The sequence below is a fragment of the Lipophrys pholis genome (assembly GCF_963383615.2).
Source record: "Lipophrys pholis genome assembly, chromosome: 18".
Taxonomy (NCBI): domain Eukaryota; kingdom Metazoa; phylum Chordata; class Actinopteri; order Blenniiformes; family Blenniidae; genus Lipophrys; species Lipophrys pholis.
In genome coordinates, this window is record NC_137646.1 from 26,420,271 (window position 1) to 26,442,995 (window position 22,725).

The 22,725-nt window shown below is 47.7% G+C and overlaps 4 protein-coding genes across 6 annotated transcripts; 1 reads left to right on the forward strand and 3 right to left on the reverse strand.

The window, feature by feature from the left end:
• Nucleotides 1-4,245, reverse strand: LOC308123463 (myelin-oligodendrocyte glycoprotein-like). The gene is made up of 5 exons (XM_080485969.1): nt 4,067-4,245; nt 2,977-3,318; nt 2,181-2,270; nt 1,962-2,101; nt 1-1,697 (listed from the first exon to the last, which is right to left on the reverse strand). The coding sequence occupies exons 1-5, from the start codon at nt 4,134-4,136 to the stop codon at nt 1,599-1,601; spliced, it is 741 nt and encodes a 246-aa protein (XP_080342095.1). The 5' UTR covers nt 4,137-4,245; the 3' UTR covers nt 1-1,598.
• A 1,046-nt stretch (nt 4,246-5,291) lies between these two features.
• On the forward strand, nt 5,292-12,029 carry LOC308123655 (uncharacterized protein). 2 transcript variants are annotated; one of them, XM_080486246.1, is made up of 6 exons: nt 5,292-5,466; nt 6,252-6,533; nt 7,355-7,603; nt 8,188-8,304; nt 10,775-10,846; nt 11,632-12,029. In XM_080486246.1, the coding sequence occupies exons 1-6, from the start codon at nt 5,391-5,393 to the stop codon at nt 11,682-11,684; spliced, it is 849 nt and encodes a 282-aa protein (XP_080342372.1). In that variant the 5' UTR covers nt 5,292-5,390; the 3' UTR covers nt 11,685-12,029. The 2 variants fall into 2 exon arrangements, with proteins under 2 accessions (XP_080342372.1, XP_080342371.1); XM_080486245.1 differs by having other exon boundaries at nt 7,352-7,603; nt 11,632-12,025.
• Nucleotides 12,030-12,244: 215 nt separating this feature from the next.
• On the reverse strand, nt 12,245-14,877 carry LOC308123656 (Fc receptor-like protein 5). Of its 2 annotated transcripts, XM_080486247.1 has the most exons (5): nt 14,782-14,877; nt 14,321-14,569; nt 14,004-14,246; nt 12,879-13,007; nt 12,245-12,424 (listed from the first exon to the last, which is right to left on the reverse strand). In XM_080486247.1, exons 1-5 carry the CDS (start codon nt 14,810-14,812, stop codon nt 12,393-12,395), a joined length of 684 nt encoding a protein of 227 aa, XP_080342373.1. In that variant the 5' UTR covers nt 14,813-14,877; the 3' UTR covers nt 12,245-12,392. The 2 variants fall into 2 exon arrangements, with proteins under 2 accessions (XP_080342373.1, XP_080342374.1); XM_080486248.1 differs by lacking the exon at nt 12,879-13,007.
• Nucleotides 14,878-15,863: 986 nt separating this feature from the next.
• Nucleotides 15,864-20,966, reverse strand: LOC308123654 (butyrophilin subfamily 1 member A1-like). The gene is made up of 4 exons (XM_080486244.1): nt 20,634-20,966; nt 19,395-19,682; nt 18,244-18,357; nt 15,864-18,168 (listed from the first exon to the last, which is right to left on the reverse strand). The coding sequence occupies exons 1-4, from the start codon at nt 20,959-20,961 to the stop codon at nt 17,570-17,572; spliced, it is 1,329 nt and encodes a 442-aa protein (XP_080342370.1). The 5' UTR covers nt 20,962-20,966; the 3' UTR covers nt 15,864-17,569.
• Nucleotides 20,967-22,725: the final 1,759 nt, after the last annotated feature.

A 22,725-nucleotide genomic window follows, 5' to 3' on the forward strand; every position in this document is an offset into this window, starting at 1 on the left:
GATTTGACATGAGAGCAAATTTCTTCTGTTTTAATTCATGTTTCACCACGAAAATCACGTTTTTCCAACATCAGTTCCAGAATGAATGTAAACAAACAAACAAACGTTGGACACCCCCCCCCCCCCCCCCCACCCTGCTCCGTCTCCGTGGAAACGGGGGGGGCGTAACTTTTAGAAAAAGCTCCGTCACCATGGAAACGTTTCAAAAACGTTGAATCGGTTCTGGTTTTGGTTCCACCGCCACCAGTTCAGACGTTTTACAAAAGTTTGGTGATGCGTAGAAGCTCCGCCCCCCCCCTCCTTCATTTGCATAAAGCTGGCTATGCAAATCATTGGCGGGCCGTACCCAGAATGCACTGCGGCGCGTTTCACATAGACAACAACTGGGAGGCGGTTTGGTGACACGTCTTGATTCCACAAGCACACTTTAGAGTTTTATTCCATAACGCGCCCTCTCGTGGCCAAACAGGCCAACTGCTCCATTTTCAACGCTCGTATGCGCACGGACGAAGTTCGGGAAACTTTTCAGAAAAAACAAAATGATGCAGCTTGACGTGATCTTAGCTTTCCATTTAGCTTCCCTTCCTTCACAAGAACGACGTCGTTACGCCGCTGCTACGTCAACTTTGTCCTGTTGCAGTTCAGCTAAACACTTGATGCTAACATGTAGCATTTCTACGACCCGAAGCACCAAAGTTTTCAGTTTTCTTCATTTCTGTTCTCATAACACCAGCGGGTTGTTTAAGTTCCACGAAAAGACAAATTCACAACATATTTAAGAAAATAGACAAAAAAAACATCATTAATATCCGTAACGTATAGCATAGCATAGCATAGCATAGCATAGCATAGCATAGCAGCATACTTTAACAAAAAGTCATTTTATTCCATTGACGTCTGAGTGGCTCGTTGTTGCTACTTAAGTTAGCATGCAAACAGCTAGCTCCAGACGCCGCGCTGTTGCTACTTAAGTTAGCATGCTAACAGCTAGCGCCAGTTTACTCAGTTAACGTAGCTTCAAGTCCGTCCTGCAGATTGAAGAGTAACAACAAACTTCTTAGTTAAAAAATAAATAAATAAATAAAAAACACTCACTACTGCCACCTAATGCACGGTGGTGGTATTACGTATAAACTGAATTTGAACTTTAACGCAGTATTATCAGAGTATTAAGAGTAAGAGCATCAACACGTAGCTCAAAAATTCACAGTAAACGTTCGACTTCGTATAAAAACTAAAAAAACTGCGTATTTTAATATCGACTTCCTGTAAACATCGAACTCCACGTCGTCCTGAACGACGATATTCATTCACTCGCTTCAGTAAAACTGTTTCAGAGCAAAACTTTCTAAAATAAAAGCCTCAAAACGTCAGAATCATCATGAACTTCCTGTTCGTTTGACAATCAGCTTCTCCTGGAAAGTTTTTCCAGTTTGAAAAACTTTTTGTACAAATTAAATAATTGAAATTTTAACTAAATTGTCCCGTTGCTCCTCCGGTCTTTAACTTTCCCTCGTCACGCCAGACGCCACTGTGGGACTCCAGGTGGCGCCATCGAGCGACTCGTCAGTTTCACGGCGAGCGGCGGAATGCTAACGCTAGACGCTGGCGAGTAGCCGGGCGTGGCTCTGCGGTTCCAGGAAGACCTTGTTGACGGGCTCCGGGTCCGTCGGACTCGTCCAGCAGGTCCTCAGAGTCTGAGGGGAAAGACCAGACGCTACGTTAGCTAGCTCGCTACGACATGGACAGACCGCCCCCTAGTGGCAGAGTCAATGAAACACGGTGAGACACAAGTTGCGAGCATTTAAAAAAAGTTGCACTTTCATAAGGTTGTGTTTTCTCCCATTTCCACGGAGAAAGAGCGTTTTCAAAAAGTTGCATCTTCCACACTTTCAATGGAGATGGTTCTACCCCCCCCCCCCCCCCACCCCCGTTTCCATGGCGACCGTAACGCCACTCACGTCTTGTCTTTGGTGCTTCTGTCGACGGCTGAGCACCACGATGAGAACGATGATGAGGATGGTGAGGATGGAGATGACGATGACGATGACGATGACGATTGCCATGGCGACAGGAACCGGTTTGGATTCCGTCCCGGGACCTGATGTGAGTCCAGGAAACAAGTTAGTGAAAACACACAAACAGGCGTCAGGAGGTAGCGAGCGGGGGCGGGGTCTGACCGGCGGCTCCGGGGGCGGTAACCGTGTTTCCTCCGGGGGGGGGCGGGCTCGAGGGCGGGGCCGTCGTGGAGCGCTGGACGTAGTCCGGATCTGGAAAAACACATTTTAAAAGTCACACGGGCTCCTAGTTCTAAAAATGCCTGGGCCAGCAGGGGGCGCCGCCGCCGCCGCCGCTGCTGCTTGGGAAGCAGAACCAGAACATCCCGTCTCGTAGTTTGTAAAACAGAATCTGCTGCTTTTACCAACAGAACCGTTTCACCAACTTCCACCAAAACACTTTTGTTAGAGGAAGAAAAGAAAACGGCTTTAAAAAGTGTCACGGTAAATTCTCCATGTTTATTGTGTCACTTTATCGCTGCTGCGGTCCTTTAAGTTCAGTTCTAAACTTTGTTTTCCGTTTTATGAATCGTATAATAAACAGAATTATGATCATGTTTATTAAAAAGTCATTTTATACATGATAAAGACGTAATAGAGCCGCTGGAGCTTTTATTATTTTCCTTTAATCCAGTTTTCCCGCCATTTTTGTCCTTTTTTCCTATTTTTGTTTTTATTATTTTGTCATTTTCATCTTTTCTTTATCTTTCAAACCTTTTTCTTATATTTTTACATTTTCTTCTCCCCCCCCCTCTCTCGACCCCCCCCCCCCCCAGAGCCAATGCTGACTCAGCAGTTTTTCAATCCAGGTTTATTTAAGACGTTTCCTGGCGCCGCTCCAGAGGAGGGCAAAGTTCAGAGTGAAGGGGGGTTAAGCGCCGCCGCCCCCTGGAGGCGGCCGGAGGTCCTGCCGACTCACCGACCAGCAGCTCCAGCGTCGCCATGTTGGCGCCACCGTCCAGCCTGGGCACGGCGCAGCGGTACGTCCCGCTGTCGGCCGGCGTCACGTTGAGGACGGCCAGCGAGATGTCGCCGGTGCCGAGCCGGTCGAGGAAGAGGCTGGTTGCCATGGCGCCAGTGGAGCGCTGCGCCCCCCGCCGGTAGATGTGGATGTAGTCGCCGCCGCCGCCGCCGTCCTCCTTCCGCCATTCCACGATGAACGCCGTCACGTCCAGCTCGGGCCGCAGGCGGCACGGCAGCACCGCCGTGTCACCCGGACGAGCTCGCACCCGCCGCGCCGGCGCAAACACCTCGCGCTCACCTGGAGACGGAGCAACAGTCAGAACACGTTGCCACGGCAACCAGTCACATGGAAACAAAGGGCCTCCGTTCCAGGACGGTTCCACGGCGGAAAACAATGAAAACAATGGCGTTTCAGAAAGTTTCCATGGAGGTCATTTGTCTTCCATTACGGTTGTTATTAATAAGAATCTGATTGTTTTTATCTCTTTATATCTACAATTTCACATTGTGAGGTAAATACATTGTGTGTACTTTAATGATTTTATTATTCCAGCAACAGAGAGAAAGAATTGATGGTTCAATATTAAAATATAGTTTTTGTGTGAATTTTATTTAAATTGTTTGTTTAACAAAAATCCAAAGGTAAGAAAAGATTCTCATTAGAATGACTTTATTAGATAAACTGGTCAGTAATTTAACTCATAAACAGTCCAAAGTTGTTTGTTTTTTTAAAAAGAAGCTTTTTTCCTGTCTGATTTCATTCATCTCGACCAAAACACGTTTACTTGTTGGATTTTCATTCTGAACCTGAAGAATTCTAAATAACCGTGAGAAGTAAAGGAGCACGTGTCGCTCCCGCGCCGAATCCCGTTCAGAATTCACACGTTTTAAGTTTTGAAAAAGGTTTTAAGTGACTTTCTGACGACTGTCGCGACTTTTTCACAGATACCCGGTTCAGGAGGAAACTACTCAGTAATACGGCTCGAATAACTTCTTCTGGAATCGAGTCTAAAAGGCAGAAAGAGAAAGAAAGCAGGAGGACTCACCGTCGGCGTGGATCCAGACATCAAACAACAGGAAGCAGAAAATCCAGACGACGAAGTGCGAAATGTTCATATGAGAAAAGCTTGAGTGAGTCTGTACGAGGAGGGAGAAGGGAGATGAATGGAGGGGAGGAATGAATGAATGAATGGAGGAATGAGGCCTTAAAGGAACTGGTGGAAAGAATGTCACCTGCCCCGCCCAGAAAGAGTGACGTCATAACATGAGTCAGGAGTCACGCGTGAGTCCAGTTTTAGTTTCAGTGTGTGTTTATATAATAATAATAATAATAATAATAATAATAATAATAATAATAATAATAATAATAATAATAATATATGATAAAATATAATAATAATATAATATATAATAATAATGATAATATAATAGAATATATAATGATAATAATATATTAAAATATAATATATAATAATAATAATAATAAAATATATAATAATAATAATATAATATATAATAATAATAAAATATAATAATTATTATTATATTTTATTATTATTATTATTATATATTATTATATAATAATAATAATTATTATTATTATTATTATAATAATTATTTTTATTTTTATTATAATAATGATAATTATTATTATTTTATAATAATAATAATAATTATTATTATTATTTTATAATAATAATAATAATTTTTATTATTATTATTATTATTATTTTGTACTCTATGAATTTCCTAGTGGAACAGTTGAAATAATAAAATCATTGGAAAGAAAGATGAAGTGATGAAAGACTGATGCAAAATAATCAAATAAAGTGAGAAATAAAAAATGGAAGAACAAAATACTTCAGAAGAGATGAAAGGTCATAAAAAAGAAACAAAATGATCAAAAGGAGACTGAACTGATTTAAAAAACACAAATAAAGATTGAAAATAGGCACAAAATGTCATCTGTCATCTGCCAGAGCCAAAAGAGTCATCACATTGACGTATCACAGCGACATCATTGTTTTGTGGGCGGGGCTAGTGAGCCATTCTTTCCACATGCGTCTACAATTTGTTTTGTATGAATTCCTTTCATTCATCATTTCTTCGCCTCGTCTGAGAGCAGAACATTTGTTTTTTCTGTTATTGACGTAAACGTGAAGTGGGCGTGGCCAGTCTGAAGTGGGCGTGACCAGTCTGAGGTGGGCAAGGACAGTCTGAAGTGGGCGTGGTTCAAAGTCCCTGAGTGTTGCCTCGAGGTGTGAAGCCGCTGCAGGAAGTGGCTGATCTCTGACATTTGAGGTGTTGCAGACGAGGAGGAGGCGATGAAGAAGTGATGAGGAGGTGATGAAGAGGTGATGAGGAGGCAGGATGCCGCCCGTCGCCCTCACAGTCACACCTCGTCACTCGGACGGCATGGAGCTGACGATGCTGTGTGTTTTCCTGGGTGAGTGACCCGCCGTCTTCTGCAGACACAAACTGAGACTTTAAATCAGAGTCGTTCTCCAGCACACGAGGAAGTACTTCTGGTGGGATCGCTGCCAAACACTAAAATACTGCAATCAGGAAAGAAAGATACCTGCTAAACAGTAGTAGGATTAAAAGAAAGAAAAAGCTGCAAGCAGGAATGATGACACTGAGAGACAGTCGTAGGGAGGACAGGATATGTGGACGTACTTCCTGTTTCCAGATGTTCAACGATCCAGTTTTCAGTCACAGAAACAAATTTGAGCTAAATTATAGTTACTTTCTAGGACGAGTTCGCTATCATGTGTTTTTCAAAATGGCCGACTTCCTGTTGATGACATCATGGATAGCGGACATCGTGGATAGTGGACATCGCAGCGCGACGCCATCTTGGAAGGGGCGCCCCCAGTGCTTTTATTTCTACCCAGGAAGATTCAGTCCAGAGGTGAAAAATATGAGCGTTGCTGCTGTTAACGCTCTGCAGGTGGCGCTGTTCAGCCATAATGATCCTTTTTCTTTTAAGTGTGTTGAGTGTGGGGGGGGGGGGGGGGGGGGGGGGGGGGGGGGGTACCTGCAGCCTCTCAGTCCAGAAGATGAATGTCACATTTCCTGTTTCCTGTTTCCTGTTTCCTGTTTCCTGCTTCCTGTTTCCTGCTTCCTGTTTCCTGCTTCCTGCTTCCTGCTTCCTGTTTCCTGTTTCCTGCTTCCTGTTTCCTGTTTCCTGTTTCCTGCTTCCTGTTTCCTGTTTCCTGTTTCCTGTGTCAGGCGGACTGGAGGCGTTCCCTCTGGCTCTGGCGGCGTCGCTGACGTTACGCCCCGACAAGTCTCAGTTCTTCGTTCACGAGTCGTTGGTCCTGGGCTGCGACCTGGAGGGAAACTCCTCGTGTTGGAGGGTCAGACACCGGGGGAGGGGCCGGGTGACGGACGTCTGCACCTCCTCTGATCCGGACTGCTCCATGGAGCTGCTCTACCCGCTGGACACCGGACATTACTGGTGCGAGTCCGACGCCGGGGAGCGCAGCGAAGCCGTCGGCATCGTCGTGACAGGTGGGTTTGTTTCTGCCATCTCTGTAATCCATGGGCGGGGGTCCGATTCCCTTCCCGAGGCTCAACAACCGACTGGCGCCATCAGGAGGTTGTCCTGAGGTTCTGCTCACGATGGCGAGTCGCAAAATAAAAAAATCTAAGTCGTAAGCAGGCGTGGTCGGGACCTCGGACTCCGGCCAATCGTGGCCTCGTTAAATATCAATAAAAGATACATTAGGAAGGTTTTGATAAACAAGGACTTCTATTTTGAAGGAATTGGGCACTCTTATTTTGACATGCAGCAGAACTGGTCACACGTGACATCACATGTTCAATCCACACCCAGTACTGCGCAACACGGCTGCAGGTCGTCCAGAGGGAAGGAACCTTGTTACAAAGTCGTACGCGACTTGTCATCTCATCGTGTTCTCATGTTCGCCCTCAGAGCAGATAGCTTTTGTTCAAAATTGTTGTTGGAAACCTTATTTTGAAAGGCAAATTGCGGACTTCCTGTTGAATGCAGGTCAAGGGGGTGAGTGTGTGACTTGTAGTGAGTTGTGGTTTCATCTCTCTACGACATTCTAACGGGCCGTGGTCGCAGGTTGAGTATTTCCAGGTGGCGCTAGCGAGCCATTTTGGGGTTAATTATTCATAAATGTGTTTATTTACGTATTGAACTAGTTGCAGCAGACTGCAGGAACGTCGTCTGGCCAACAAAGTGTCTCCTGCTTCTTTATGTCAAGAATGTCCGAGTCGGCGTTTTGCGGTTGTTTGCGTTTGGGGGCGGGGCTTAGAGGCTAACCGCCCGCAGACTTCCACGGTGACGTGTGCTTCGCCAGCAGGCGGAGCAGTGATCCTGGAGAGCCCCGCCCTCCCGGTGGCGGTGGGCGGGGTCGTCACGCTGCTCTGCACCAGTCGACACTCTTCCTCCTCCTCTTCATCCTCGCACTTCTACAAGAACGGCGTCCTGATCGGAAGCAGCCGGACGGGAAACCTGAGCGTCGCCGCCGTGTCTCAGTCCGACGAGGGAATCTACAAGTGCAACGTCTCCGGGGTGGGAGAGTCGGCGCCCAGCCGGCTGACGGTCCGAGGTGAGACTCCGCCTCCAGAGGGCGGCAGTCCTTCTGTTCTTTAGACTCCGCCTCCTTCTGTTCTTTAGACTCCGCCTCCTTCTGTTCTTTGGACTCCGCCTCCAGAGGGCGGCAGTCCTTCTGTTCTTTAGACTCCGCCTCCTTCTGTTCTTTAGACTCCGCCTCCTTCTGTTCTTTAGACTCCGCTTCCAGACTCCGCCTCCAGAGGGCAGCAGTCCTTCTGTTCTTTAGACTCCGCCTCCAGACTCCGCCTCCAGAGGGCAGCAGTCCTTCTGTTCTTTAGACTCCGCCTCCTTCTGTTCTTTAGACTCCGCCTCCAGAGGGCGGCAGTCCTTCTGTTCTTTAGACTCCGCCTCCTTCTGTTCTTTAGACTCCGCTTCCAGACTCCGCCTCCAGAGGGCAGCAGTCCTTCTGTTCAATAGACTCCGCCTCCAGACTCCGCCTCCAGAGGGCAGCAGTCCTTCTGTTCTTTAGACTCCGCCTCCTTCTGTTCTTTAGACTCCGCCTCCACAGGGCGGCGGTCCTTCTGTTGTCGTGGTTTGTTGTTTATCTAGACGACCTGCGGTGTGTGTGCCTTCCTGCAGCACGCCGTCCGGAGCCGCCCACGCCGCCGTGCCTGGCCTACATTCTGCTTCCTGTGGTTGGCGCCGGCCTGATAGTCGCCGTGGCGACGCTGCTCGGCATTGCCAGGAGACGCAGAGGTGAGAAATTCTGCCTGCTGTTTCTACGTCGTTAAGAACAAAAACAATGTGACTCCCGAGGAGGTCGGCGCCGTTTGGAGACGTTTTGTCAGTTGGACGAGGCGTTTCCTCTCGTTTCCTCTCGTTTCCTCTCGTTTCCTCTCGTTTCCTCTCGTTTCCTCTAAAATCCATTCTTAACGTTTATTATGAAAACACGTTCTGACCCTGTTTCCACTTCCTGTCTGAGACATTTTAACAGATTCAGATGTTTCTGATTGGCCGCAGAAACCGTCAGTCATGGACGGCATAGCGATAGCTTAGCAGTGGCATAGTGATAGCATAGCGGTAGCTTAGTGATAGCATAGCGATACCATAGCGATACCATAGCAATAGCATAGCAATAGCATAACAATAACTTGGCCATAGCATAGTGATAGCATAGCGATACCATAGCAATAGCATAGCAATAGCATAACAATAACTTGGCCAAAGCATAGTGATAGCATAGCGGTAGCATAGTGATAGCATAGCAATAGCATAGCAATAGCATAACAATAACTTGGCCATAGCATAGTGATAGCATAGCGATACCATAGCAATAGCATAGCAATAGCATAACAATTACTTGGCCATAGCATAATGATAGCATAGCGATACCATAGCAATAGCATAGCAATAGCATAACAATAACTTGGCCAAAGCATAGTGATAGCATAGCGGTAGCATAGCGATACCACAGCAATAGCATAGCAGTAGCATAGCGATAGCATAGCGGTAGCATAGTGATACCATAGCAATAGCATAACAATAACTTGGCCATAGCATAATGATAGCATAGCGATACCACAGCAATAGCATAGCGATAGCATAAGAGTCTTTTTCACACAAGAAAGATGAAAATGAAAACCGGAGGTGGAGCGTCTACAAACATCCAGCCACAGAGCAGCGCCCCCTACAGGTTTAAAATGAAATCTTTGTACATCACATGAATTTAACCTTCATAGTCGTCCTGTGAGCAACTAACCGCTAGCCGCTACATTGTTCCTCTACTGAGCATGTGCACAACAACCAGTTACTACGGCCGTGGTGATGGGGTCCAGAACCACGTTTCTGGAAAGTTGTTGTACTTCCGTTTCCATGGAGACTGAGTATTTTCAACAAGTTACATCTTTACTCGTTTCCACTGAAAGTTCCACCTTGGAAGAAGTTTTTAAGAAGTTGCCTTTTCAGTGACTCCAAGCACCGTTGTCATGGAGACGGACGCTCAAAACGCCACAGAAGTTTTGCGTTTTAACTTGAAAAGTCAGTTCCAGTCAGTTCGTTTGAACAACGACGGAAACAATAAAATGAAAACGTCACAAACAAACCGATGTTTACCGATGTCGTCAGAGAGAGATAAACAAGAGTTTATTGTGATCTGCTGACTCATCGAGGTTATTAAAGAACAGTGGAACCGGTCGGACGGATCCCAGTGAACGTTCCAACATTCCACTTCCTGTTGCGTCACGACTGTGGCTACTCTGGGACTCTCCAATCCAACTTGGTGGTTTTATTTTGACAGTCACCATAATAACAATCCAACTTGGTGGTTTTATTTTGACAGTCACCATAATAACAATCCAACTTGGTGGTTTTATTTTGACAGTCACCATAATAACAATCCAACTTGGTAGTTTTATTTTGACAGTCACTATATCAATCCAACTTGATAGTTTTATTTTGACAGTCACTATAATATCAATCCAACTTGAAAGTTTTATTTTGACAGTCACTATGATAACAATCCAACTTGATAGTTTTATTTTGACAGTCACCATGGTAACAATCTAACTTGGTGGTTTTATTTTGACAGTCACTATAATAACAATCCAACTTGATAGTTTTATTTTGACAGTCACTATGATAACAATCCAACTTGATAGTTTTATTTTGACAGTCACCATGATAACAATCCAACTTGATAGTTTTATTTTGACAGTCACCATGGTAACAATCCAACTTGGTGGTTTTATTTTGACAGTCACTATAATAACAATCCAACTTGATAGTTTTATTTTGACAGTCACTATAATAACAATCCAACTTGATAGTTTTATTTTGACAGTCACTATAATAACAATCCAACTTGATAGTTTTATTTTGACAGTCACTATGATAACAATCCAACTTGGTGGTCTCCGTCTGTCCATTAGGACGTCCACGTCGTGACTCAGTCTGACTCCAAGTGCAGAAATCCTTTGGCGCTAACAAGCTAACCAGCTAGCCACGGGCCCAGCAGTGTTGTAATACCACTTCCTGCCACCAGGTGGCGCAGTGAGTCTCTCCACCGGTTGAAGAACAGGAGCACAATCTGACACCAGTGAGAAACTCTGAGTGGCAGCGACTCACTACTTCCCCCTAGTGGATACAAGTGGCATTACTGAAAACGTATGAACATAAAAACAAAGTAAATGTAAACAGTTTACGTAACAACAAACAAACTGTGTTGCAGGTGAAGTGGAACAAACTGTTAATTACAGCAACGTGACCTTCGCTCGGGAAGCCAAACCTCAGAGACTCACAGGTAAAAGTGAAACACGTCACTGCAGCAGAACTTCCTGTCACCATGACGGCGCTAATCCTTACTCTCTTTAAGTCCCGCCCCTTCAGTGACAAACACTTTCTGGAACAGATTTCAGTGTTGAGCAACTTTTCGTACTGTAAATGAGACGTTTACATCTTTTAAAGAGAAAACAGAAGAGGCTAACCCCAACCCACCAACTCCGTCATGGACTTTCTCTTTGGTTGTTTGTTTGTTTTGTTTGTTTGTTTTGTTTTTGTTTGTTTCTCTTTGGTTGTTTGTTTGTTTGTTTGTTTGTTTGTTTTGTTTTTGTTTGTCTTTTTTTGTTTGTTTGTTTGTTTGTAATGGAGTTTCTCTTTGTTTGTTTGTTTTTGTTTGTTTCTCTTTGTTTTGTTTGTTTGTTTTTGTTTGTTTCTCTTTGGTTTTGTCTTTGTTTGTTTGTTTGTTTCTCTTTGTTTGTTTGTTTCTCTTTGTTTGTTTGTCTTTGTTTTGTTTGTTTGTTTGTTTGTAATGGAGTTTCTCTTTGTTTTGTTTGTCTTTGTTTGTTTGTTTGTCTTTGTTTGTTTTTGTTTGTTTATCTTTGTTTTGTTTGTTTGTCTTTGTTTTGTTTGTTTGTTTGTAATGGAGTTTCTCTTTGTTTGTTTTTGTTTGTTTATCTTTGTTTTGTTTGTTTGTCTTTGTTTTGTTTGTTTGTCTCTGTTGTGTTTGTCTTTGTTTTGTTTGTTTGTTTATTTGTTTGTCTCTGTTGTGTTTGTTTGTAACGGTGTTCGTTGGTGTTTTGTCTTCAGATCTGGACTCTGGGCCGACCTTCTACTCCACCCTGAACCTGGACTCCCTCTGACACTCTGGAATGAAGAACAACCGTCGATTTTTCTTTGTTGTTGTTGTTGTTGTTGTTGTTGTTGTCATTTTGGCTGTTTGTTTAAACAACAACCGACCTCGGGGCCTCTGAAAGCTCCTTTTGTGTTTTGAGCGTCCGTCTCCATGACAACGGAGCTTGGAGTCACTGAAAAGGCAACTTCTTAAAAACGGCTTCCAAGGTGGAACTTTCTGAAAATGCTCCGTCACCATGGAAACGGGGAAAACGTGACTTTCCGTTCCGTCGTGTCGTCGCATGTCATCAATGAGCTTTTATTGTTAAATAAAGTAATTTTACACGTGAATAAAGAAAAGCGTCTCGAGTCTCTATGACTTTTATTTTCCTCTTTTCTGCTCGTCACGTCTTTCGCAAAGTTTCTCTTGATTGTTGAGAGAAACAGACGTAAACATGCAGTTCCACCCGACAAGATTTGAGGGAGAAATGCAACAGAACGAGGACCTCTAGTGTCCAGGAGGTGGTACTGCAGGAAGAGAGGAGGCGGATTCAGCAGGGGGGAACATGAAACAACAAATAAACAACAATAAAACAATAAAATGAGCTTTAATGACGTTTAGATTAAGATTATTAGAAGAATATTATTATTATTATTAGATTATGTGACAGAACAAGAACGATGACTCGGCACAAAAGCAGAATATTCCATTTCCATTGCGTCTGGTCTGGGTGTCGTCACTCGCTCCAGGTTTTGGCTTCAGTTTTAACTGCAAAAGAAAAAACAAGAGGAAATGTTGTGACGTAGCAAAGCGACAATTAGCTGACGGAGCGAAACTGTGACGGAGTGAAACACTCGTTTCGCCTGAAAACATTAAAGATGGCGGCGTTTTGGGCGTCTTCAGCTCTGTCTCCATGGAAACGGTGGATACGCTGCTACTGCTCATCACTGTTGGTCAAGTTACTTAGAAATAGTAATTAGTTACTGATTACTTCCCCATGAAAGTAATCCGATTACATGTTGTTGTCTGCTGCGTGTGTGTGTGTGTGTGTGTGTGTGTGTGTGTGTGTGTGTGTGTGTGTGTGTGTGTGTGTGTGTGTGTGTGTGTGTGTGTGTGTGTGTGTGTGTGTGTGTGTGTGGCACCAACTAGTGGCCTGGCATGCCAACTGCAATATGTTCTCAGAACGTTGCCGTGGAAACGAGACACCGGTTGTGGTTCTCACCTCGAGACCAACGGCGGTAGGTGTAGACGCTGAGAACCAGCAGAACGTTGTAGAACAGGAACAGCAGGACGCCACAGACCAGCATGGTCCAGGGAACCGGAGAGACAGCAGGGGGCACAACCGAGCGTTCTGTCAACCAAACCAAGATTATAGAGCATCTTCCTCCTCTAAAATCAGATTATAGAGCATCTTGGTCCTCTAACATCAGATTATAGAGCATCTTCCTCCACTAACATCAGATTATAGAGCATCTTCCTCCACTAACATCAAATTATAGAGCTTCTTCTTCCTCTAACATCAGATTATAGAGCATCTTCCTCCTCTAACATCAGATTACAGAGCATCTTCCTCCTCTAACATCAGATTATAGAGCATCGTCCTCCCCTAACATCGGATTACAGAACATCTTCCTCCCCTAACATCAGATTATAGAGCAGATTGGTCCTCTAACATCGGATTATAGAGCATCTCCCTCCTCTAACATCAGATTATAGAGCATCTCCCTCCTCTAACATCAGATTATAGAGCATCTTCCTCCTCTAACGTCAGATTATAGAGCATCTTCCTCCACTAACATCAGATTATAGAGCATATTGGTCCTCTAACATCGGATTATAGAGCATCTCCCTCCTCTAACATCAGATTATAGAGCATCTTCCTCCACTAACATCAGATTATAGAGCATATTGGTCATCTAACATCAGATTATAGAGCATCTCCCTCCTCTAACATCAGATTATAGAGCATCTTCCTCCACTAACATCAGATTATAGAGCATCTTCCTCCTCTAACATCAGATTATAGAGCATCTTCCTCCACTAACATCAGATTATAGAGCATATTGGTCCTCTAACATCGGGTTATAGAGCATCTCCCTCCTCTAACATCAGATTATAGAGCATCTTCCTCCACTAACATCAGATTATAGAGCATCTTCCTCCTCTAACATCAGATTATAGAGCATCTTCCTCCTCTAACATCAGATCACAGAGCATCTTCCTCCTCTAACATCAGCTTATAGAGCATCTTCCTCCTCTAACATCAGATTATAGAGCATCTTCCTCCTCTAACATCAGATCACAGAGCATCTTCCTCCTCTAACATCAGATTATAGAGCCTGCTCACCTCTCACCAACAGGAAGCTCTGCAGCGACTCTCCTCTGGTCGGGTGTTTACACTGGTAGAAGCCCTGGTCTTCCAGTGTCGCCCCCTGGAGGACCAGCGCTCCACTGCGCTCCATCCCGATGAAAATCCCGTCCTTGAAGAAGCTGGCGTCAAATGGCTCGTTTCCTCTGGCGGTGCAGCGCAGGACGGCGTCGTCTCCCTCCACCACGCCGTGCGCTGGACTCTCCAGGATGACGCTGCCAGCTGAGACACACAAGCGACACGTTTCGGCGCCTCGTGTGGCGACAGCGAGGAGCGCGAGGCGGGCGGACTCCTACCGGTCATGGTGAGGTTGACCCTGCGGCTGCAGCCGCCATGTTGGGCCTGGCACCAGTACACGCCGGTGTCGGCGGGGTAGGCGTGCTCGATGGTGCAGCGCGAGCCGTTGAGGACGGACCAGCCGTCCCCGCAGGGCTGGTCCATGGTTCTCCCCGTGGTTCTCTTCACCGTCCAGTTCGCCGCGCAGCTCAGCTCGATGCGGTCGTACCGGAAGAACTGGGAGCGGTCGGGGCTGACGCTCAGCGTGGCTGCGAGGAGGCAGGCAAACAGGAAGTGACTCACAGGCGCCGTCGGTGGCAGGTTGTGCAACTACAGTCAGGTCCTGGACCCGAGGACCCGCTCAGAGCTTCAGCGATAGCGTGTGTTCAGGCAAGGCACGTTAAGGTATGGTAAAGTAAGGCATGCTAGGGTACGATATGGTAAGGCACAGCAAGGCAAAGAAAGGGTTGTAAAGTCTCACCGAGCAGCAGGCAGAGCGACGTCGCCTCCATCCAGATGTTTACTGCCTCTGAATCGACAAACTGAAGTTCAGCACGTCGTTTAGAAACCACATCAAACCTCCAGCGCTCTCGCTTCAGGGAACAGGAAGTCAAACCACCGCAGACCAACAGGAAGTCAAATCTCATCCTCTCTATCACTTTCCAGATAAAAACAATAAACTGAGAGAGACTCTTACCGATAGGTGGCGCTATGCCTGTTTCAGTGGGTGTGGATCTGGTGTCTAGATTTTCCACTTTGTTTTCCATTCAATTGTCACTTTTTCTTCACGACACATCATAGAGCAGTGAGTGGACATCAGACAGCAGTGGGTTGACATCATACAGCAGTGAGTGGACATCATAGAACAGTGAGTGGACATCATAGAGCAGTGAGTGGACATCATACAGCAATGAGTGGACATCATACAGCAGTGGGTTGACATAGGGCATTTAGTTGACATCATACAGCAGTGGGTTGACATCATACAGCAGTGAGTGGACATCATAGAACAGTGAGTGGATATCATACAGCAGTGAGTGGACATCATAGAGCAGTGAGTGGACATCATACAGCAGTGAGTGGACATCATAGAGCAGTGGGTTGACATCATAGAGCAGTGAGTGGACATCATACAGCAGTGGGTTGACATAGGGCATTTAGTTGACATCATACAGCAGTGGGTTGACATCATACAGCAGTGAGTGGACATCATAGAGCAGTGAGTGGACATCATACAGCAGTGAGTGGACATCATAGAGCAGTGAGTGGACATCATACAGCAGTGAGTGGACATCATAGAGCAGTGAGTGGACATCATACAGCAGTGGGTGGACATCATACAGCAGTGAGTGGACATCATACAGCAGTGAGTGGACATCATACAGCAGTGAGTGGACATCATACAGCAGTGGGTTGACATAGGGCATTTAGTTGACATCATACAGCAGTGGGTTGACATCATAGAGCAGTGAGTGGACATCATACAGCAGTGGGTTGACATAGGGCATTTAGTGGACATCATAGAGCAGTGAGTGGACATCATACAGCAGTGGACATCATAGAGCAGTGAGTGGACATCATAGAGCAGTGGGTTGACATCATACAGCAGTGAGTGGACATCATAGAGCAGTGAGTGGACATCATACAGCAGTGAGTGGACATCATAGAGCAGTGAGTGGACATCATACAGCAGTGGACATCATACAGCAGTGAGTGGACATCATACAGCAGTGAGTGGACATCATAGAGCAGTGAGTGGACATCATAGAGCAGTGAGTGGACAACATACAGCAGTGGACATCATACAGCAGTGAGTGGACATCATAGAGCAGTGAGTGGACATCATACAGCAGTGGACATCATACAGCAGTGAGTGGACATCATACAGCAGTGAGTGGACATCATACAGCAGTGAGTGGACATCATAGAGCAGTGAGTGGACATCATACAGCAGTGGGTTGACATAGGGCATTTAGTGGACATCATAGAGCAGTGAGTGGACATCATACAGCAGTGGACATCATAGAGCAGTGAGTGGACATCATAGAGCAGTGGGTTGACATCATACAGCAGTGAGTGGACATCATACAGCAGTGAGTGGACATCATACAGCAGTGAGTGGACATCATACAGCAGTGAGTGGACACAGGGCAAGAGCGAGAAGCAGAAGGAGGTGGAGGCCAGTCGACTGAACATCCAGCAGAGAATCCAGCAGCGAGACAAAGAGGTGGAGCTGCTTCAGCAGCAGGTGGAGAAGCTGCAGCAGGAGACGGTCCAGCTGAAGAGGAAAGACGTCCAGCTGGAGCAGCTGTCTCACACAGAGGACCACCAGCAGGTTCTACACAGCTACCCCTCAGTGTCAGCACTCAGTGAGCCCACACACTCCTCCACCATCCACCCTGCTCCTCTCACATACTTTAAGGATGTGGCAGCAGCTGTGGCAGAGAGCAGAGAGACAATACAGGACATCCTGAGAGAGACGGGGACAGACGTCTCACTGAGACACTGGAGAGCTTTTCACTGCAGGTCCACCTGGACCCAAACACTGCTCACAGACGGCTGGTGTTAACTGACGGAGGCAGAAAAGTGACTTTAACATCAGAAGATCAGCGTCTTCCAGAACATCCAGACAGATTCACGGGGGACATCCAGGTTCTGAGCAGAGAGAGTCTGACTGGACGTCGTCACTGAGAGGTGGAGTGGACAGGAGGAGTTGACGTAGCAGTGGCATAAAGGACACCATCAGGTCGGGAGACGACGACGAATGTGAGTCTGAGAGTTCAACGTTCCTGCACAACAACACAGGAACTCCCGTCCCAGGCCCCTGGTCCTCCAGAGTGGGAGTGTCCCTGGATCACACAGCAGGTGTTCTGTCTCTCTACAGCGTCTCCAGAACCATGAGGGTCCTCCACAGAGTCCAGACCAGCTTCACTCAGCCGCGACACGCTGGAGTCTGGCTTCACTGTTACCATGGAGACGCTGAGACGAGAGAACGTCCACCATGTCTGCCTGTCGTTTCTTAAAGGAGCCTCCACATTTAATGAGCTGAGACAAAGTGAAAGTTGCCGAGCAACAATAAAGTATCAGTGAAAAAGTCACAAATCAAAACTTTGGTTATTTTAACTTTTACTTCTTTTTTTTTTTTAAGCTTTTTGCTTCAAACTTTGTTTGTGTGAAATAAAGTCAGTCAACATTTAATATGTTTAATAAAATAGATTCAGACAGTGAGTTAGCATTAGCATTAGCATCGTCTCTGTCCTCCTCATGAGCTAACTGTTAGCATTAGCATCAGCTGGCTGTCTGTCCCCACTGTCTGATCCAGGTTCTCCTCTCGTCTCCGTCTCACAGTCTGAAATTACCTCCTGAGGTGGAACAGGAGGAGTCTCAGCGTTTGCTGACTCAGCAGTTTCCTCCATCTGACCTTCAATCTGTTGTTTGATTGTCTGGATCTTCGTTCCAGCGTCCTCTTTCTGCTTTATTATAATTCGGACCATTCCCTCCAGGGTCTTTAGTTTTCTGGCAGTGGACAGTAAAGACGTCTCCAGACCGGACTTCTTTCTTTCCAATTCTTCTTTTTCTAAAATTGTGATTGTTTTGTCAGAACTTTCAAAGCCTAAAACTTTCCAAAATTTTTTAAGTTTCTTGTCTGTCTCAGTGATCTTCATCTCCACCTCACTCAGCTGGAACTCCTGCTGTATTATGGTCTCCTCCATTTCCTCCTCCCACTTCTTCAACCTTTCAATCACACCTTCCAAGTCTTTCTCTTCTTCTTCTTTCTTCTTCAACCTTTCAAGCAGTTTCCTCCCGTCCATTCCTCTTCGTTGTCCTACGAGCTCCTCTTCTTCCTCGGCCGGTGGTTCCTTGGGGGCTGCAGACCAACGGGACAAAGATCAGTAACTCCCTGGCAGCAGGCTGAACAGAACCAGAAGAACCAGAGACTCACTCCTCCTGTGGACTTTCAGCTTCCAGCAAACCAACAACGACAAAATGACGACGGCCGAGACCACGACGATGACGATCCGAGCAGCAGAGCAGGAGGCGTCCTGGAGGTTCTCCACTGGAACCAACAAACCAGCATGAGACGGTTCAGGACGTTAGCGGAGCTAGCATAGCTAGACTCACTAGCATCACTAGCCTCTCTAGCCTCTCTAGCATCTTTAGCATCACTAGCCTCTCTAGCATCTCTAGCCTCTCTAGCATCACTAGCCTCTCTAGCATCACTAGCATCACTAGCCTCTCTAGCCTCACTAGCCTCACTAGCCTCACTAGCCTCACTAGCCTCACTAGCCTCTCTAGCATCACTAGCATCACTAGCCTCTCTAGCCTCACTAGCATCACTAGCCTCTCTAGCCTCACTAGCCTCACTAGCCTCTCTAGCATCTCTAGCCTCACTAGCATCTCTAGCATCACTAGCATCACTAGCCTCACTAGCCTCACTAGCATCACTAGCATCACTAGCATCACTAGCCTCACTAGCCTCACTAGCCTCTCTAGCCTCACTAGCCTCTCTAGCATCACTAGCATCACTAGCCTCACTAGCCTCTCTAGCATCACTAGCCTCACTAGCATCTCTAGCATCACTAGCCTCACTAGCCTCTCTAGCATCACTAGCCTCACTAGCCTCACTAGCATCACTAGCATCACTAGCCTCACTAGCCTCTCTAGCATCACTAGCCTCACTAGCATCTCTAGCATCACTAGCCTCACTAGCCTCTCTAGCATCACTAGCCTCACTAGCCTCACTAGCATCACTAGCATCACTAGCATCACTAGCCTCACTAGCATCACTAGCCTCTCTAGCATCACTAGCCTCACTAGCCTCACTAGCCTCTCTAGCATCTCTAGCCTCACTAGCATCTCTAGCATCACTAGCATCACTAGCCTCACTAGCCTCACTAGCATCACTAGCATCACTAGCCTCACTAGCCTCTCTAGCCTCACTAGCATCTCTAGCCTCTCTAGCCTCACTAGCCTCACTAGCCTCTCTAGCATCACTAGCATCACTAGCATCACTAGCCTCACTAACCTCTCTAGCCTCACTAGCATCACTAGCATCACTAGCCTCACTAGCATCACTAGCCTCACTAGCCTCACCTGTGAAGGTGAGCTGAGTCGTGGCGCTCTGGCTGATGTTGCTCTGCTGGACTTGACAGGAGAAGGTGTAGCTCCCTCGCTTCTCCACCGTCATTCTGCTGCTGACGCTGTACAGGCCGTCAGGACCTGCCAGGGTCTGGGCAGGTCCAGCAGGGACCGGGTTCCCCTCGCTGTCCAGCCACAGCAGCTCGGGCTCCGGATACCAGCCGGCAGACTGGCAGCCCAACGCCACGCCGCCGCTGGACTCATCGGCCTCGGCTGAGATCGCCACGTTCTGGGGGGCGGAGCCTTCAGAGGAGGGACAGAGACACGATCCAATCAGCCGCCAGTCTGATGGACAAAGACGTTTGTTCTGGGAGGATGGTTACGGTAACCAGAGGGTGTGTCCAAACCCCGCTAGGACTTCCTGTCAGGACGTCTTCTTACCTGTACAGTGGACTTCCTGTCAGGATGTCTCCTTACCTGTACAGTGGACTTCCTGTCAGGATGTCTCCTTACCTGTACAGTGGACTTCCTGTCAGGACGTCTTCTTACCTGTACAGTGGACTTCCTGTCAGGACGTCTCCTTACCTGTACAGTGGACTTCCTGTCAGGACGTCTTCTTACCTGTACAGTGGACTTCCTGTCAGGATGTCTCCTTACCTGTACAGTGGACTTCCTGTCAGGACGTCTTCTTACCTGTACAGTGGACTTCCTGTCAGGACGTCTCCTTACCTGTACAGTGGACTTCCTGTCAGGACGTCTCCTTACCTGTACAGTGGACTTCCTGTCAGGACGTCTTCTTACCTGTACAGTGGACTTCCTGTCAGGACGTCTCCTTACCTGTACAGTGGACTTCCTGTCAGGACGTCTTGTTACCTGTACAGTGGACTTCCTGTCAGGACGTCTTCTTACCTGTACAGTGGACTTCCTGTCAGGACGTCTCCTTACCTGTACAGTGGACTTCCTGTCAGGACGTCTCCTTACCTGTACAGTGGACTTCCTGTCAGGACGTCTCCTTACCTGTACAGTGGACTTCCTGTCAGGACGTCTCCTTACCTGTACAGTGGACTTCCTGTCAGGTGTCCGTCAGTCTCTTCTGATCTGAGTGTGTGGATGCTTGTGTACTCATTGTGCTTGCATCTCAATCCATCCGTCCATCTATCCATCCGTCCGTCCGTCCGTCCGTCCGTCCATCCATCCATCCGTCCGTCCATCCATCCGTCCATCCATCCATCCATCCATCCATCCATCACTCACCAACATGAAGGTGAACCTCTGTAGAACCCTTTCCTGGAACGTTGCACCTGTAGGTTCCCTGGTCGGACAGCTTCACGTTGGACAGTTGCAGTGACAGTTCTCCGTGCTTCAGTCGGTTCACGCTCAGTCGTGTTCTGCCCATGTACCATGGGTTCTGTTGGTAGAGCAGCTCCACGCCGCCACGCCTCAGAAGGACAAACCTGGACCTGAGGTCCGGCCTGGCCCACTCCACCGTTCCGTCAGAAACATCGGCGGCCGGCTCCAGCTGGCAGGACAGAACCACGTCGCTACCGAGCATCGCCAGAACCGGACTGGAGGGACCGACCATCTGGTACTGACCTGAAGAGGAAGCAGGAGCCAAGGTCACCTGACAACAAGACACACTGGAACCATCAAAACAGCAACAAGCACAATCAGAAAGATCGTCCCACATCATGAGAACCAGAAGGACAGAACATCAGAGGGTGTCGGTCCCATTCCGCCGGGTCAGAGACAGAACGTCCCCGGTCAGAGAGGAGCGCCCGTCGTTAGCCAACTGTTGTGGTTCTCTGGAATATTCATGTTCTTGTTTGTTAGATAATCAGTTTATGTTGACATCTGGAACGTTCTGCTCAGGTTCCTCTGGTTCCACGGCGGCTTGTTAGAATCAGTGAGGTAACTAAGACAGACGTCCCGACCCAGATGTTTCCACTGTGGTCCAGTGGAACGCTCCTCAGCTGCCCTGCTGGAAGGTTCCGATTCGATTCCCAAGTGATGAGACAGATTCTGGACATTGTCTTTAAAATGTCCCTGCTCCTTTCATTCTGTTGATCTAAGTTCTGGTGTTGGTGTTCTGGCTGGACAGCAGAGGGAGAACTTCTCTTCTTCACAATAAACCAATAAAAGAGTTCCAGGTCACATGAGTTCTTTACCAAGAGAACGTTGGCAGACAGTGTGAGAGTCGGACTCACCGTCACAGCACAGCGTCACAAGGAGGAGACACAGCGAGACACCGAGGGGACAGTGCAGAGGACGTCTGGTCCCACACAGGAACATCCTGGAACCTGAGAACCCAAGAAGAGAACCCTCTGAACAGGCTCAGGCTCTGTGTGGACGGCAGGAACTCTGCTCCTGGTCCGGCGCACCAGGGTCTAACAAATAGTCCTCGTCATATTTACTGGATTAGTCACCTGGTATGACGGAGGAAGCCACGGGGACAGGAATGTCACCTGGTATGACGGAGGAAGCCACGGGGACAGGAATGTCACCTGGTATGACGGAGGAAGCCACGGGGACAGGAAGGTCACCTGGTATGACGGAGGAAGCCACGGGGACAGCACGGTCTTTTCCAGAGCGTCACAAACCCGATGAGGAGTTCCCTCTGGAGCTCTGGACACAGACGAACCTTCAGGGACAGGAAGTAGAGACCTCTGAGACGGGGAGACGGTTAACGGCTGCTCTCCCACAGAATCACGTCGTGGTTGGTTCCTGTGGGTCATGTGACTCAGTTTTATGTCCCCTGGAGTTTGACCTGGACTCTGACTCTGACCTCCAGCAGCGCTGAAGAGACCAAACAGGAGCAGGAAGTCTTTGAGACTTTGAAGAAACTTTATTTGTGTCCTACAATTATTACCAGAGGCAATTCAAGGCTTTTATGGTACGGATGAAGGACAGTGAGCACCCTGCAGGGGGCAGCAGAGAGGCAGCAGGGGACAGCAGGGGGCAGTGGAGAGGCAGCGGAGAGGCAGCAGAGAGGCAGCAGGGGGCAGCAGGGGGCAGCAGGGGGCAGTGGAGAGGCAGCAGGGGGCAGCAGAGAGGCAGCAGGGGGAAGCAGAGAGACAGCAGGGGGCAGCAGGGGGCAGCAGGGGGCAGCAGAGAGGCAGCAGGGGGCAGTGGAGAGGCAGCAGGGGGCAGCAGAGAGGCAGCAGGGGGAAGCAGAGAGACAGCAGGGGGCAGCAGGGGGCAGCAGGGGGCAGTGGAGAGGCAGCAGGGGGCAGCAGGGGGCAGCAGGGGGCAGCAGGGGGCAGTGGAGAGGCAGCAGGGGGCAGCAGAGAGGCAGCAGGGGGCAGCAGGGGGCAGCAGGGGGCAGTGGAGAGGCAGCAGAGAGGCAGCA